We start from the raw sequence: 17,742 nt of genomic DNA, 5'->3' as shown, positions 1-17,742 counted from the left end.
TTATATAACCTAAATCAAACACTTATATATACACTACCATTAAAAAGTTTGGGGTCTGTAAGATTTTTTTGAATTTATCTTTTTATCCAAAGTGAGCTGCAGTAGATAAGCATAAGCAATTCTTATTAAATATAAAAAATAAATAAAATAAAATAAATAATATTCAATTATAATAAAATGTAAATATATATATTATTAATATTAACAATAAATCAAATGTAAATACACTACAGTTCAAAAGTATGGTGTCACTAAAAAATTTTAAATGTTTTATGCTCAACAAGGCTGCATTTATTTGATAATAAATACAGTAAAAACAGAATTATTGTGAAATATTATTACAATTTAAAATAATAGTTTCTGTTAGAGTATATTTTAAAATATCATTTATTGCTGTGATTTCAAAGCTGAATTTTCAGCATCATCTCTCCAGTCTTCAGTGTGACATGATCTTTCAGAAATCATTCTAATATGCTGATTTGGTGCAAAATAAATCTCTTATTCATTTTATTAATTTATCTCATAAATTTTATATTGTGCTGCCTAATATTTTTTAGAATCTATGAAACATTTTTCACAATACTCTAAAAAAAAAAAAAAGAAAAAAAAAACACAAACAACATTAAATAAAAAAAAAAAAAAAAAAAAACATTTCAGCGCACCCCCATGGTGAAAAAGGAGAGTATGATAAAATATTCACCTGCCCTGATGAATTATTAACTTTCAAGAAGCCTGTCAATGATTAACAGCATAACCTTATGTATAATTTATTCATTAGGTTTTCTTAATTGGGAAGAACAAAGAGGACTGATGTTCAGGGGGCTTTAGTTTGTATTGTAGAGTATCAGTGGATCCCACACACTAAGCCAGTCAGTCTCTTGAGCCCTGAGCACACTATTGCACAGAGCAATAATATTACACATTTCTGCAGACACATGTGCAGTCGTGAGGAGCTAGACACAGAGAAATGGACTGTATTAAAAATGAGAGGACGGTCTTGTGTTTGCGTATGTTTAATTAAGGTGTACTTTAATTCATTTGTTCTCAAAAAGTCTTGACAGACCGCATGTAAGTGTAACTGCACTGATTCATGAATGATTTATTGGTTCAAACGCTCTGTTCCAAAATCCATTTTAAGAAAACAAAAGTGCACGAACAAAAGCTGTTCCAAAAGGCAGGCAGCATAAGATATTTCATTTTGCTCAACTTAACTTTATATAATTAATTAATAAATATATATATATGATTAAATTATATTATATTAGATTACATAGATTTTTTTTTAATGAAATCAAAATTACTTTGACATTGATTGTTTTTTAGAGAAGCATATCATTGTTTATTAACCTCAGTGTATTGTGAGTCTGTACTAAAATGTTTAAGTGAAATATGTCTATATTTTAAAAATTAAATCTTAACATATAATATTATAAATAGTACTGTCAAACGATTAATCGCGATTAATCACATCCAAAATAAAAGTTATTGCTTACATAATATATGTGTGTGTACTGTCTATATTTAGTATGTATATATAAAAACACACACATACATGGATATATTTAAGAAAAATATGTTTATACATTCAGAATATTTATATGTAATATCAATTTTATTAATATAAATACATGGAAATATTTTCAAAATATATACTGTATGTATGTGTATTTATATATACATAATAAATATACACAGTATACACAAACATATGTAAACAAAAACTTTTATTTTGGATGCGATTAATCATTTGACAGCACTAATTATAAATGACTATATTATATATTTTAGCTTGATGTGTTCAGCTATCTGGGTTTAATACTTTTAATTATTTTAACAATTATTTTAATAATATTGCCTGTTAACAAAGATTGGTCTGAAACATACATGAAAGACAAGCATAATATATCCTGTGTTACTTGATGTGCTAGACACACCTGTCAAACGAGTGGAACTGCATGGGCAGCATGGCAGCAGCTTCCCTCTTCAGGGCAGGGTCAGGGTGGTACGGCTGGGGCTCGGGCCCTGCCTCTGCCCCCTCCACCGGAGCTGCCACTAAACTCTTCAAGATCTCCTTCACATTGATTCCCTTGTTGGACTGGCTGATGCTGGAGATCGACGCAGCTGGTTTCAGAACCTCCACGCCAGGAGGCGACTCCAGCAGGGACTCACAGGACTTCCTCACCTCCGACGACAGTGTGCACAGCAACTCGCTCATGGCATCCGGGCCTCCAGAGCTCCCACCCAATCCGCTGGAGTCTGCACCCAGCTCGGAGCCATTGAGAGCACTGGTGACCTGCTCCTCCCCGATGCCAGAATCAGTGTGAGGCAGTGATCCCTCCAGGGGAACATCGTCCAAAGGGGCACGTACACCATCCGAGAAGGAGGATGGGTTTTCTGAAATAAGTGGTCAAAAGTTTTGAATAATCATGTTTTTGAAATAAGTCTATTGTGTTCATCAAGCCTAGAAAAAAGTAATATTCTAAAATATACAGTAATTATAATTTAAAATATCTGTTATATATTTTAAAATGTAATTTATTCATGCAATGGCAAAACATTTTTTTCAGCATCATTACTTTAGTCTTCAGTGTCACATGATCCTTCAGAAACTATTATAATATGTGACCAGCCACAAAACTAGATACAACTATTTGTAAATCTAGAATCTGAGGTTGCAAAACAATCAAAACACTGAGAAAATCGCCTTTAAAGTTGTCCAAATGAAGTTCTTAGCAATGCATATTACTAATCAAAAATTACGTTTTGATATAAGAGCAGAGATTCAGTCATTACAGAAGCATTTCAGAGCTGCTTCCACAATAGATGGCCAATGCCAAGCAGTTCTTTCCACCTGAGTATTAATTCAATATTGCACTCAGATAAAGCTTTGCAATAATGCATTGCACACTTAAGTTGATGAAATCCTCCTTGCGGGGAGTGACTGGATGACTATGTACAGTAGCAGAGATAATCAGATACAGTAAGGAAATGTCTGAGTGGAAGGTGTTTGACTGTGTTTTAAACACTTAGCATTTGTGGGGTGTTTAAGTGGTAAACGACTAAAGATACACATCTATTGAGTATAATCAAGGTCACACGCTCATAATGACACTGCAGATGCCAAGTTCACCTGTGCTGGTGGGTGAATTAATCTCTTGTCGGATGCTTCTCCCTGACAGGCTGCTGGACCTGCCGATCTCCCGTTGTGGCTCCAGGATGTCCCGGTATTTGGACACCATAAGGACAGAGATGAAGTAGACCACAGCCAGAGCCAGGAACTGAGCCTGTTTACTGTCATCCTGTTGAACACAGAGTATGATTAAGAATCATTCTAGTCATGTTAACATACACGCTTTGATCCGGCGCAGGTAAGTGAGCGTCTCACCACGTCTCTAAAAACGACAGCTCGGAGACGATTGATGTCCACATCCTGCAGCAGTCTGTCTGGGTCTTTGATGGGAGAAAGGTTACGTGGGACATTCTGTATGACGGTCTGCGGCAGAGAGGATGAGAGAATCATACATTAAACCACAGGACACACACACACTGGTTTATTTATGCAAATAACTGCATAATAGAAGTTTTTATAGTAAAAATGTATTGGCTTTTGTTCTGTTTCTGTGTTTCTAATGTGCATTTGATGTGTTTTTAGAGACTCTTTAGTATGTGTTTGTGTGCATATGTGTCTGTTCTCTTGTGTTTGTGCAGGTGTGTGAGTGTCTAACCTTGCTGGCGGACGCTGCAGTTTGTAGGTTCTCCTGGGTCTTGCTGATTGGCAGCGAGGTTTTGCTGCCTCGGTCTCTCTGCCTCTGCCTGCATTCCAGACAGTTTCTCACTGCTACACAACATACTGAGAAGAGACAAACAGTTTTACTAGAATTTCTGGCTTGATACTCACATCACAGCACACAGACACACAGCTACACTACCGTTCAAAAGTGGGTTGGTAAGATTTTTTAAAATGTTTAAGAAAGAAGTCTCTTATGCTCATCAAAGCTGCATTTATTTGATCAAAAATACAATAAAAACAGTAATATTATAAAAAAAATAAAAAAAAATAAAAACAAATATATATATATATATATTTTTTTAAATGTTTGCCTGTGATTAGAATGATTTTCAGAAATCATTCTAATACGACACCAAGACTGTTCTGATTTTTGCAGAAATGGTGATAACATGCTTTCATTTCATGAAAGAATCAAAAATGATTTGAAATATTTTTTTGTAATAATGTGAAAAAAAATATACATTTATTTTTTATATAATACAAAAAAGGCCTTTTGAATGGTAGTGTACATACATAGATGCGCATTATAGCTTTTTCCTTGTTGTTCAAACCCCTTTTAAAGGTGACGTGTATTTTATCAATGTCTAAATACTTTCTTCTATCCCATATTAATAATGGGGAGAGAAGTGAGTCATTCGAGGAGTGTAAACACGGGGGGTCTTGTTTGTTTAATTGGCCTCATATATTAACTTCTTTTTAACCAGTGGTTTTGTTGCCACATACAGTACTTCACCAATGTACAATACCTTATTTATTTAGTCAAAGAACAGAGTGTACCATAAATTACATATTTGAAATATTTAGATGGGTAAGATACATCACACATACCTAATCGCAGACACTGGCGCATTAGTCCCCCTGACGACATGTTCTTTTCAGCCTCAATCTCGCTGAAATTGAGAGAACTGGCGAACACGAGCACATCCACCATGGCCATCAACCGGCTCAGAAACGTGACAGCCGTTTCTGACGACATGCCCTGCGTCGCCTCCACATTCTCAAGCTCCGTCTGGGAGGACACACATAAACATAACCATAATCCAGAAGTTCAGAAACATATCCTTTTTGAAGGAAAAACTCACACAGAGTAATGCTCACATTTATACAGGATTATACTACTGACAATGTGCTGACAAACAAACAAATGTGTGATAGCAGCAAATCAATAATGCCAGGCCAACTTCACATGGAACATGCCTCTCAAAAACATTTAGTTGGGTGCTTGGAAAACCTCACACCAATAGAAGGAAGTGTGTTCAAACCAGTGTGACACCTATTTGAGTGTGAACAGGCAGTGCTGCAGTGCTGTGTGCGCTTAATCTTTGCGGTGGTCAGGAAACATGTCACCATTTTGCAACATCAATATCAAAAGTTCAACATAATTACATGGTGTATTACAAAGAACAAACCTTTTTGCAAAGCAAAAGAAAACACTGCAGAGTCTTCCAAGCAGAGGCAAATATGCTTTTAAAATCTTTTAAAAACTCTTATGAAAAATATGAGGTGATGGAGATATGAACCGCTATCTTAAAACCCACAGCTGAGTGCTGAAAATAACGTAATTGATGTTGAAAACTGGGAACATGCTTGTTGCTAGGAGACCTAATAAGTGGCGAATAAGAGGTCACGCAGTGGTGCATTGTGGGTATGAATAGGGGCGATAGCTCGGACCCACCTCTGCCCCTGTGCCAGAGCTTCCTGGCAGGCTATTAACTTCATTGCTTTTTGTCCCTTTCTGTAAGCAAGAACCTCCCTGTGTCTTTATGACCAACACAGAGAGGAACAAATGAAGTTGACATATAATAAAGACCCTTATAAATAGACCAATAGAGCCGGGGGGCTCATCATAGCACCATGGTGTGTGCTTATTTATTTAATGCAATTTAATGTCAGTATCTGTCTGTTTGAAGGCTATGATTATGAAGATACTTCATCAGATACAATCACTTAAACAGATCATATAACAATAACACTGGTCAGTTTGCACTTTAATACATTCATAATCTCATATTTAAAGGTGCACTCAGTTTGTTTTACTAATTAAAAGAGTTCTATACATCAAGAAAAACATTTACTTTTGAAAATATATTTAAAATCATGTTCACTTACTTTTTACATGGGGAAGGCTTCCTTTTTAAAATCATACGATCAGCCAGATACTACTCACTACTTACTGGACACTTTTATATAGATAATAAATTAATCATGACTGACTGCAGATATCACATTTTTATATGAACCTGAAAACTTTAGCATGATGCATTTATAATTCCTCTATACCAAATCCAAGACGGATGGAATATTCGTCAGCTTAACATTAACATGAGTAACCGAGTGCAACTTTGAGTGCAATTAATATATCATAAATCTTTGGGTGAAAAAAATTAATGAATGTACACATAGTCTGAGGCTGAAAAAAAGACAGAAAAGATGGAAATGATCTGAAATGGACCATACATTTTGATCTGTAGAATAAGTGATATTAAAATGTAACATTAAAAAGTAAACAAGACTGTGAATGTTAGAGAAGAATTAATAAATTGGAACTTACAGGGTTTGCACTAACCTTAGAACTCTGTACATGCAAAAGAAACAAAAAAAAAAGAGAGAAACAGGGAAGGGGAAGAAGGAATTAGAGGTGATACAGACAACAAAAGGATACAAAGGCTCAAAAAAGCTGGTTAATAAACAACAGAGTCTGAGAAAATTTCAGAAAAAGCTGTAAGAATGTTTGCCAGAAATAAAAAGGTTAGATTGCAGATAAAATGCCAAAGAACACAGGAGAAGAAAGCGGCAAAACTAGGGATTGTGTTCATATTTAAGATCTCAGGGGAAAAGCACCGACAGAGGATGAAATTTGACATCAGCAGCACTCAAGGATATTTCTACGTGTAGGCAAAAACACTGATCTGGAGTCAGCACTCTTATTCTTGAAAAATGTATAAGATCAGAAATGTACTGTCGCCATTCAGCACCGTTATAACATTCAGTGATATTCAGGAAATAGAAACAGGGACAAATTTTGACTTCTATATGATTCTAAATAATCCCATTACAGCCCTCCAAAAAAAGGAGAAAAAAAAAAGAAAAACCAGCCACTAGAAAGTGGTTTTATAATTCAAGGAATGGTGTACTGATGTGAATATCCACTAGGGGCCGCTCAAGTGCCACTTACAGATGGGGAGGTGGCAGCAGAGAGCAGGGGAAGGATCCCGCCACAGGCTATAATGATGTTATCAACCATCTGAGAAATGAGGTGGATGGTGTTGTGGACAAATATAATGTTCTCGTTACTGTTTACGAAGTCCATGACCGACTTTGTAGAGTGGCTGAGAGAAAGAGAGAACAAAAGAAGACAGCAGTGAAGCAAGACCATGTAAAAGCATGGAACACGTTCATCTTTTCAGAGTTTTACTGTCAAGTAACACAAAAGAGGTTACAGAGAACTAGAGTATAACATCCTTGTTGGTTCTAGAACAACCAATCTGGTTTTACAGAGAGGGCGAGGAGTAGGGTTCGGGTTGGGGATCAGGGGGTCAGAAAAGTTGTTCCAGGACAACACAAGATGTTCATTTGGGAAGATGTCTTAGCTGGTAAGAACTCTCATACCTTCTCCACATGTGTACGTCACTTTCCAGAGCGAACAACAGGTCAGTGAGAAGGCGCTGATGCATGGGTGACCATTTGAATTCTGGGATACGGAACATGGTAGTGCGAGGGCCAGGGCTAAACTGCCGCCGCTGTTCTTCTGTCATCGGCATGCCCCGGAAGCCCAGATCCACACGGAGGTCCCTCTCCATCTGACCCGACATACGGCCATGAAGAGCCTGCAGGAAAGCAAGAACATTTGATTACTTGTTAGTACATTACAGCATTCATTTAATTTTTCCTGGTTCTAAACCAGACTGAGATTGAGTGGCAACCCCTGTAACAGTCTATCCTTGGTGGAACACAAAAGGAGATGCTTCAAATAATTTAAGTTATTTTGTTATTACTTTATTAACTTCTCAAAATATTGTCCTCAGCCAGAGATTTCAAAACTCATTTGTGTCAATATTCCAGTGATGTCCAATCCTGCTCCTAGAGGGCCACCTTCCAGCAGAGTTTAGCTCGAACCCAAGTTAAACACACCTGAACCAGCTAATCAAGGTCTTCAGACTCACTGTTGGAGCTAAACTGGAGGTCCTTAAAAATAGTAGGATTGGACATCCCTGATATGTTCAAATATACCACAATAAGACATGTTAAGAAGGGTTTGACAACAATGACACCAAAAGACAGATTCTCAGATGCCCTTTAACCAAACACAATGCACCAATTTTGAAATGTAAAAGTGATTGCAATTGCACTGAATAGTTTTTTACATTTCGGTTGGTTTCATTGCATTGTAAGGTTTACTCATTTATGGAGCTTAACAGCATCTGCCCCATTCTCTTTCATCTATGGAAAGGGGCAGCATCAAGATTCTCTTTTTGTATTCCACAGAAGAATGTATGCCCTGTTTACACTAGTGTGTTTTCGTTTTAAAATGAAAACGATACTTGTCTACACTGCCATTTTTACTGCGTTTGAGAAAACGATCTCCGTTCACACTACACAACCGAAAACACATCACATTCATGCACACTGGGCATGTGCGGAAAAGTGTAAACAGGAAGCTGGTTGCTAGTCACTGGCAGGTGAGCATGATGTTATTGTTTGCACGGTCATCAAGACATGCAGAGCGAATGTAGGCAGCCACGCCATTGTTTTCAAAAGTCTCGTTAACACTGAAATGCAACCCTGGAGTCTTCAAACTAAAACAAGGTCTGAATCATTTTAAAAAGTCTCAGTTTTTGAGGGTTGAAAATGCTGGAGTAGTGTAAATGACAGACGTAACCGTAGAAAAAGTTATGCATTTTAAAACAAAAATGCACTAGTGTAAACATAGCCTAAGTCATACAGGTTTTGCACAACATGAGGGTGAGTAAACATTTCCGAGAGTTACCATCAGTGGGAAAACGTAAGAAATAATAAATCAAATCAAAGACAGAATGAGTGATTCTCACCTGCGTGGTGGCTGTAGTCTGAATCTTCTTCATTTCTTTGTCCTTTCCATCGTCGGATCTCTCTGTGTCTGAAGTGGTGCTGGCCGCGTCACCTCCGCTCTTTCCTGCCCTGGCCTCCCCAACCTCTTGCTCCAAGCACTCTGCTGTCCTGGCTGCAGCCTGGGCCTCGGCTTCTGCCAGTGTGCTGATGTCCGCCAAGGAGCTCTGCAACTTAAACCCATCATCTTCTGTTAGGCCACTTGGGGTTTGAACCAGATCTGAACCACAAGAAGTCATGTGGGCTAGCAGGCTGAGGTCGTCACTGGCGCTTGAAGTGTGTGGAGTTGTTGGACAAGGCTGTTCAGGGCTGGGTAGCACCAGTGGCTCCGTCGGCGCCAATGAGGGAAGCAGCTTCTCATCCACCTTGGGGAACAGGAAGCCATTGTTGCTGGGAACGCTGTCTTTTTCATCTGCGAGTGTGATTAGAGGACCCATGTTCCCATCGTCTTCAGTTAAACCCACCACAACGCTTTCCTCCTCTTTGGGGACAAGTCTCCCATTGAGCTTGTGAACTGCTGCACAATAGGCGCTGTCCAACAGCGAGTCTACTTCCACCAAGGGACCATTCTCCATGCCACCTCCTCCTCCAAGAACCTCCGGGGACAGATCCAGATCATCTAATTTAACCTCTGTAGCCTCCACCTTCTCAGCTTTGATGTCTACCAGCAAGTCATGAACTTCCACACGAACCCCCGCGGCCGACCGTTCGACTTCGCCCTCTGGACCTTTGGTCTCGGCCAGCAGGTTCCGAGAGTCTGCGTTTTCTCCATAGTCTGCCTCGCTCTCTGGTGTCTGCGTCTGAGACGTGTCATCGATCTCGCGGATCTCCAGGTTTCCGTTGACAGTGGTGGGTTGGGCGGAAAGGCCGGAAATTGTGCTGACAGAGCCTTTCTTTCCTTTCTTGATGTTCTCTTCCTCTTGTCGTTGGTACTCCTCGTACATCTTTGCCAAGTACTCTTTGTGTGCCTCGTAGGTCACCTAAAGAGGTGGGTAGCAGTGTTGAGAGTCTAACTTGTTGATGGTCTATTTTTCATACAGATTTTTATTTTATCATCTCCACCATTAGATGGATTCAATTGGATCACTACAACACTTATCCAATTAGGGGAAAAAAAGACTTAACAGTGTTTAACTAATCAAATACTATTGCTGTTAACATGACCAGAAGACAAGGCCAAATTCATCACTGACATAAGAAATGCATTAAAACCATTAAATGTGATATTTCAAAACTAAATATATCAAGAAAAGCGCTAAGAGCTGCAGATCGGCTTGCTCTAACCTTGGAGTGGGCGATGGAGAGTGTGTCCACCCACACGCGCCAGCCTCCCCACTCATACTTGATGGCATGGTAAAGCAGGATACGGAATATGTTGTAGACCATTTCAGTGATCTTCTGCTCCTCTGGGTTCTTTGGGTTAATGTAGCCCAGAGAGAACATCCAGTCCTGCCACACTGAACACTGCAGCAGACACCTACACACATTACAACGACACCATGATGGCAATTTAGACAGAATGGACTAATTATTCACTCAAGCAGAATGTTTGATGATGGAAAAGCTCTAGTGCTAAATTTTAAACCACCTGTTTTTAACAGTGATTCTACGCTAGTTTTGAAAAGTGCATACTCATTTCCTCTATTTTTGCATTTTTTGAGTCATCTAATGCTAATTTGAAGTTAATCTTCCAAAACCCTATAACTTTAAGAACACTGTTGCATGTAATCTCTTGAACACTTAAAAATAAATATCCATGTCCATTTTTCTTTCTCAACATTAATGTTGTGATTTTATATTTCTATTTTTTAATAGTGTGTGAAATGCTCTGAAAAACTGTAGTAAGCTATATTATAGTCGCATGACCTAATTATTACCCCATGTTTAATTCATTCCAGTAATGGAAACCTAGAAAACTTTACTCACCATAATCAGAACTAAATCAAATCTAAACTTAGAGAATCACTCTGTAAACAAAGGCTGAACGTATCAGAACCACATAAAAACAAACAGCCTATGCAAAGAACTAAAGAGGGAGCGCTTTATGATTGCTGGAACTTGCTGGAAATACTCCTTCACTCTTGTCATCTTAGATTCCAGACACGTTTGCTCACTTCAGAATGCCGGGCTTGTTATGGAATACAGAAACAAGCAGTCCCACTTCACCACTGCTAAAATATGCATTGTGATTTTGGTATGCAGTTGTAACCATGGCAGCAGCTAACTGAGTGGGATTGGGTGCATGGTGCGCCACAGGCTTGTTTAGGATAGAAGTGTGCAGATACACACACACTCAATGTACCTAAATCTTACTAATGAGCAAATAAGGCTAACCTGAGTCCAACAGGTGACAGTCAGGCTTAGCCTCCGCAGGAGCCCACAAAACGGAACAATGCATAGAGAATGCCACTTCAAATCTTTCATTCCTAAATGCATTAATTATGACGCTAATTGATTTAATAGGAGGGAGCGTCTATCCCACTGAGAGGGAGATGCTAAATGCTTCTGATGTTTGCATACAGCTTGCGTGTAGAAAATTATTGGAGTGTCTGCATATGTCTGGATTTCTGTGTGTGTGTTTGTATGTAAGAGGGGATTTGTCAAATTGTCAAATTATTTTCTGTTTATCTATAAATATTAGGGTTTGTTTGTATGTGTGTCAGGTGTTTTCTCAGAGAAGGTTAAAGAGGAAATGCGTGTACATATATTAAATGGAAAAATAATTTACCCAAACACAGATTTAGTATTTACCACTAGTGTATACAAACAGCTTACCGTCTGTTCTCTCTGCTGTTGCTGAAGAGTTTGATCATGTCGGACAGGAAGAGGCGTCGTACTTCCATCAGCTCGGCGCTGGGGGAGGAACTTTTAAGCAGCGTAGCCACAACCTTCAGAATCACTGAGAAAATCAAAAAGAAAAAGGAGAGAGAAATGGAAAAAGGAAGGAGAGCTTAGACATTGATCCGGTGTGTGTTGAAACTGATCTGATTAAATAACTAGAAATGAAACGAACAATATTCACTTACTTGGGTTTTGGATCTTGACTGTAGAATCGGGTTCTGGGTGAGGCTTGTGGACCACCTGAGTGCAAACCTGTTCTGTTAAGATCTACATTAGACAAAATTCAGTTTGATTAGACCAGAAATCAGTTTTCTGTACATGTTATTCAAATAAACATAATCATCCTTCTTATAAATATATTAAAGACAAGGTTTCAGGGAGAACGCTTTCTATGAAGCCTTAATAATGTGTTATAAAAATACATATGAATATAAATAATTAATATTTTTGTTACTAACACATTATTTAATATATTCTATTTTAATACGATATATTCCTGAATTGCCTGGAACTTGGATATTATCATTTTAATAAACATTGGTGTTTATCATAAAGCTGTTTCAGACACTTTTCATGCTTTTTACTTTTGGCAAAATTAATACATGCATAGCCTCGTGGCTCATTGTTTTAATAACTGTGGCAATACATATTTATGAATAGATATAAATGATTACAAAAGTTATAATAAGGCATCATAATTTATTAAAATGCATTGAAGTGTATTTTTCCCTCGTTCTAAACTCGTTTTACACAAAGACATGAATATTTTTTGTTATTGGGCAATTCTCCTTCTAGTAAAAATGAATCATGGTAGTTATAATCATATATAGAATTTCTACAATGGCACTGGTAATTGAAAATATTTGCTTCGTTTTGCGAGATTCTCCATTTGTGACCGCTCCCATATCACTGAGAGCAAAACATACTGTGTGGACCTTTAGAAATACCTTTATAATGAATTACTGTAAATATAGAAAGTGTTTAACCCAGAACCGTTATGTGCAGACAAGTGGATACCTCATAGAGCGTGTTGTAGGTGGTGATGGTCACAGTGCTGGTGTGCATCATTAGTCGCTCTCCGAGCAACGTGAAGAGGCTGTGTGTGTGCATGATCTCCACCTTCCTCCTGTACACAGACACACACACAGAGCACAGGGGGAAGTGAGATAAGAGGCACACGTGTCATGTTGTTTGCAGTGACATTGGCAATGCAAAGGTAGGTATAAACTCATTCACTGGTTCAATTTTACCCCACAGCCTTTCACACCATTAAGATCAATGAAGAGACGCATGCTACTGGCACACTGATGCAATTAGAAGTGACACCGCACTCCTCACGGGCACACACACACACACACACACACACACACACACACACACACACACACACACACAGCTGTCAGTGGCCCTCTTACAGCCTTTCGGAGACATCAGTGATCCCGAGCACATCAGTCAGGAGGAGGAGACGTGACAGCACAAAGACTGCCGGTCAAAGACAAGGCTGAAGATGCGTATGATAAATTAATATGCAAATTAATGACACACACAGTTCTGCAAGTGGGTGTGTCTTACATAAATCTAAATTTCCTAAATGTCTGTAATAACAGAAATATGACATTTGGGCTACACTTTATTTAAACATGTTCTTGTTACAGTGTAATTATACATTAGAGTACTGAGTAATATTATTTAACTACATGTACTTACTATATGGTTAGGTTTACGATTAGGGTTACTTGCATGTAATCATGCATAATTTATTGTTATTATAATAGTAAGTACATGTAACGCATAACAAGGACACATTAGCATAAAGTGTTGCTCAAATTGATGCTTTGCTTTGCTTTGACGCACAGTAGGAATGATCCAGCCAAGGTTTCAGCCAACATACCAAATTCAACTTTGTATGCTCATATACAAGTCTTCACACAAATGTTTTGATTATTAACACTCACTTGTGTCCCAGATGTTTCAGGAAGTAGCCGAGAACTTTAAGAGCTTGGACTCGTATGCTCTCGCTTTTGGAAGCCAGGAGCTTGTAGATTACTCTGAAAAGTAACAGAGATACATAAATTGTGGGAAATATGGTTACATTATTGAGTGACTGCAGATTTGCATTCTGTGTTTGCACTTTGAGAAATATTGATGGTTTTCTACTCGCCCTCATATCATTATAAACCTTGTGCATTTTTTTTCACAAAAGAAGATATTTTGAGGAATTTTGTGAAGAAAATTGTTTCTGTTCTCTTTGACTTCCATTGTATTTTTTTGTCCATACAATGTAAGTCTATGGAAATCAAAATTGTTCGGTTACCAACATTCTTCAAAATATCTTCTACGGAAGAAAAACTTCATTTGGAACAACATAAGGTTGACAGAATTTTCATTTTTGGATTGGCTTATCCTCCAACTATAGAAAAATTATGAGAACAATCTTGATTACATATTTGAATCGATTGACAGCCCTAGTAATAAAATACCATAAAGATACCCAGAGGGTGTGAATTCATGGGGAGGGCAGTTCAAACAAGCACTTAAGTCGCTTGCGATGGGTTGTGAGGCAAGAGGGAATGTGATTGATGCAGTTGTGACAGCCCAAATCTATTTCAGTTACGTAACTGGACTACGCAAGAGCCGTTTGTCCCCAAAGCCTCACCGTATTCCATTCCTCTGGTCGAAGGCAGGGATCATGGAGGCGGGGTGCTCAGACATGAGCGCGACCAAGAGCTGTAGCACATCATGGATGTTTTCATCCTACAAGAGAGAAAAATGAACAAACAGACATTGAACCACACAACAGTAGACTGTAATGATCCACCAGATACCCTTAAAATGTCTGGGTGTTATATAATGCTGCACTTAACTAGCAGTTTTCATGATTCATTTGGTGTTTTCAATCAAATGGATGCAGAGATGGTGCATTACTGCAATTTCATGGGACTCAATCAAAGCTTTAATGCAGCTTTCAGGATAATACTAGCGCCTTCCTGATGGACTCAAATACTTCTGCAGTTTTGACACCTGAGGTGAATATTTCAGCCTTCCAGACAGATTTAAGCAGCTTGTTTTTCATTAAGAACACGGAACAAAGTTTAATACAGGCTAAAGAAAATTAGATCACAAGACCTTTGCTCCATTTGTTGATCAGTTTTACCTCATGCATGGTTAGCAGGTAGTTTAATATGCTCTGCAACTCATCTTCCTTCACTCCTCGGTCCTAAAAGGAAAAGGAGAGCACACAATACAAACAGGCTTGCATTGTAATTTTTCTAGTTCTAAATTTTACACAGATTTATAATTACTTTTGATAAAAACTGTGCTTTAAAAGTGGTCAATGTCAGTTTATTTTAGTTTTTTTAGTTCATTTAATGGAGACTAAAATGGCATAAAACAAAAATTTAACAGACAAAAACAAAAACAGAATAAATTGTAGCCAAAATGTAAAAATGTTAAAAGCAACAGAAACGTGAATCAAATATAAAAATACCCCTCCCCCCACCAACTAGGATTTATGTTGTGAATTATTCATAATTAAAAATGATTAATAATAATAAATAATGACAATAATACAATTCTAATTTGTCTAAAGCTTGATGTGTGAGTTAAAGGTTCTAAAGGCTCCTGATTAAAGGTCTTGCAATGTATTTCTTGCATGCTATGGATATTGGTTGTAAAGTGTTTTGACCTCTGAGGAAATACTTTGGTACTTATAAAACTGATGCTTAATAGATACTTTAGTTGGGTATTCCAAGGTTCTGAATGAAAGGGAAAACATCTGATGTTGCAGGTAGCTGCTTTAACATTGTGTAAGCGTGAATGAGACTCATTGTTTTGTTTGGTGAAGTGAAGGGCATTTGTGATGGATTGGGGCCACTATTACAAGCCACAAGTGGCTCACAATGCTAATAACTGCACGAAAAGCAAGGAAATGAGGAAAGGGGGGAGAATATAAAAGGAATGAAACAAAAAGGCAGCGGCTAAATGAAAAAATGTGCTGCTTGGCAACAACATAATGCTTCTCAAAACAGGACAACAGCCTATGCACGTAACACACACTGTTTTGTGTCGAGCGATGATCCATAATGCAATTATCTCTGTGTTGGCCCCATCAAGCCGTCTGTATTGTTTTTAAACAAAAGCAAATAAATAAATTTCTACAAGACTGCCTTTAAAACTGGATCGAATTTCAGTGAAAAATTAGGATAATTGTGTTATTTTAACAATGCTGACGTGTCTTCTCGATGTTACTGCTTGGGAACTAATGCATTTTATTCAGGCTGCCCGAATCATTGCAATGACATGTCATTGCAAATTCAGTATACTAAACTTTTCAGTCAGGTTATAGAAAATTACATAGTACTGAATCTGTGTTATTGAAAGTTACAAACGATATTACGCTGTCTACTGATAATGGAAATGCTGTTGCTTTGGTCCTTTTAGATCTCAGTTCAGCATTTGATATGGTTGATCATAAAATTTTAATTTCTAGATTGGAAAGTTATGTAGGCATTCAGGGTATCGTTCTAAAATGGTTTCGGTCATATTTAACCAATAGGAAGTTTTCTGCATGTATTTGAAAACATACTTCTTCAGTAGTACACCTCTCCTGTGGTGTTCCACAGGGATCTATCCTTGCTCCTACATTTTTCTCTTTATACATGCTACCACTGGGATCCCTGTTTTCTAAACGGAGTATTGTTTCATTTATATTCTGACGATACCCAGTTGTATCTCCCACTTAAATGTTACGATTCATGTTCTATTGAGGTTTTGCTAGCATGCCTACGGGATCTGAAATCATGGCTTTAGCAAAAAATTTTGTCCTTAAATGAGAAAAAAACTGAGGTTGCATTGCTTGGACCAAGTGACTTTTATGATCGTGGTGATCTGGATCTAGGCTTTTTAAGCTCTCATGTTACTCCGTGTGCTAAAAACCTTGGCATTTTGACTTCGGTTTGATAAACTCTGATTAATTCTGTCATCTAATCTTGCTTTTTCCATTTACGCTGCCTTGCAAAAGTTAAAACTTTTCTCTCCCTCAAGAATTTCGAAACAGTTATCCACGCATTCATTACCAAACTACATTACTATCATAACTTACTTTATTATGGAGCTAATAGTTCATCTATTGGGCGTTTACAGTTTGTTGAGAACGCTGCTTTTAGGTCTGGGGATCTTGGATTACTCTGTGTGTAGGACTAAGCTAAAACATAGAGGGGACAGAGCCTTTGCAAGGGTCGGCCCCAAACTATGGAACAGCTAACCAGTGTCAATTCGAACGGTATCAAACCCCTTTTCTATGTTTAAATCAAAGCTTAAATCTTATTTTTTATCTATGGCGTTTAACAACAAATGAATTTGACTGTATTTTCTTTGCTGTTTGAAGTTCTCTTTTTATGTATTGTTTCTAATGTACAGCACTTTGGTCGACCTTGTGGTTGTTTTTATATGTGCTTTATAACTAACTAACTAACTAATTTTTTTTCAGTTTTGAAGAACAAATAAAATATTAAAAAAAATAAAAACATAAATAACAAATAAAATGTAAATTACAGTTCATCAAATAAATGTAGCCTACATCTACATATATATATGTGTGTGTGTGTGTATATATAACATATATATATGTGTGTGTGTGTGTATATATACATATACATACATATATATATACATATATATATATACATACATATATATATATATACATACATATATATATACATATACATACATACATATATATACATATACATATATGTATATTTATATGAATAAACTGTGATAATGTGAGAAATTTTGAAGGTGTCTGAATAAATTTTGGTTGGACTGTATATTTATATACACACACACACACACAGATATATTTAACATCTATAATGATTTTGTACTGTCTCACCTTGAGAATAAGCTGTTTGAGGAAAAGAAGCATGAACGCCCGCAGGGATATAATCTCCTTCTGAGAGGGCCGTGGACCATCTGCAAGGAAACACAGTGATTTACAATGATTACATGGGTTGCACACATTT

The 17,742-nt window shown here is 37.5% G+C and overlaps 1 protein-coding gene across 13 annotated transcripts in view; it reads right to left on the bottom strand.

The window, feature by feature from the left end:
• nbeaa (neurobeachin a) overlaps positions 1–17,742 on the bottom strand; it is a 114,320-nt gene that overhangs the window by 18,494 nt on the left and 78,084 nt on the right. For 4 of the 13 annotated variants that reach the window (XM_042732872.1, XM_042732873.1, XM_042732879.1 and 1 more), the window contains exons 14-31: positions 17,613–17,692; positions 14,871–14,933; positions 14,373–14,470; positions 13,672–13,764; positions 12,734–12,842; positions 11,902–11,983; positions 11,651–11,774; positions 10,160–10,352; positions 8,839–9,855; positions 7,400–7,617; positions 6,966–7,119; positions 6,342–6,365; positions 5,466–5,549; positions 4,619–4,799; positions 3,726–3,850; positions 3,386–3,493; positions 3,131–3,299; positions 1,935–2,394 (exon numbers count right to left, since the gene is read on the bottom strand). In XM_042732872.1, coding sequence (XP_042588806.1) covers positions 1,935–2,394; positions 3,131–3,299; positions 3,386–3,493; positions 3,726–3,850; positions 4,619–4,799; positions 5,466–5,549; positions 6,342–6,365; positions 6,966–7,119; positions 7,400–7,617; positions 8,839–9,855; positions 10,160–10,352; positions 11,651–11,774; positions 11,902–11,983; positions 12,734–12,842; positions 13,672–13,764; positions 14,373–14,470; positions 14,871–14,933; positions 17,613–17,692 — 3,382 coding nt within the window. The remainder of the gene's footprint in view (positions 1–1,934; positions 2,395–3,130; positions 3,300–3,385; positions 3,494–3,725; positions 3,851–4,618; positions 4,800–5,465; positions 5,550–6,341; positions 6,366–6,965; positions 7,120–7,399; positions 7,618–8,838; positions 9,856–10,159; positions 10,353–11,650; positions 11,775–11,901; positions 11,984–12,733; positions 12,843–13,671; positions 13,765–14,372; positions 14,471–14,870; positions 14,934–17,612; positions 17,693–17,742) is intronic. The other 9 variants (XM_042732878.1, XM_042732882.1, XM_042732884.1 and 6 more) reach the window with 5 other exon arrangements.

Source organism: Cyprinus carpio, chromosome B10 (genome assembly GCF_018340385.1).
Source record: "Cyprinus carpio isolate SPL01 chromosome B10, ASM1834038v1, whole genome shotgun sequence".
Taxonomy (NCBI): Eukaryota; Metazoa; Chordata; class Actinopteri; order Cypriniformes; family Cyprinidae; genus Cyprinus; species Cyprinus carpio.
Note: the sequence above shows the minus strand (reverse complement) of the source record. Positions and strands in the feature narration are given on the sequence as shown.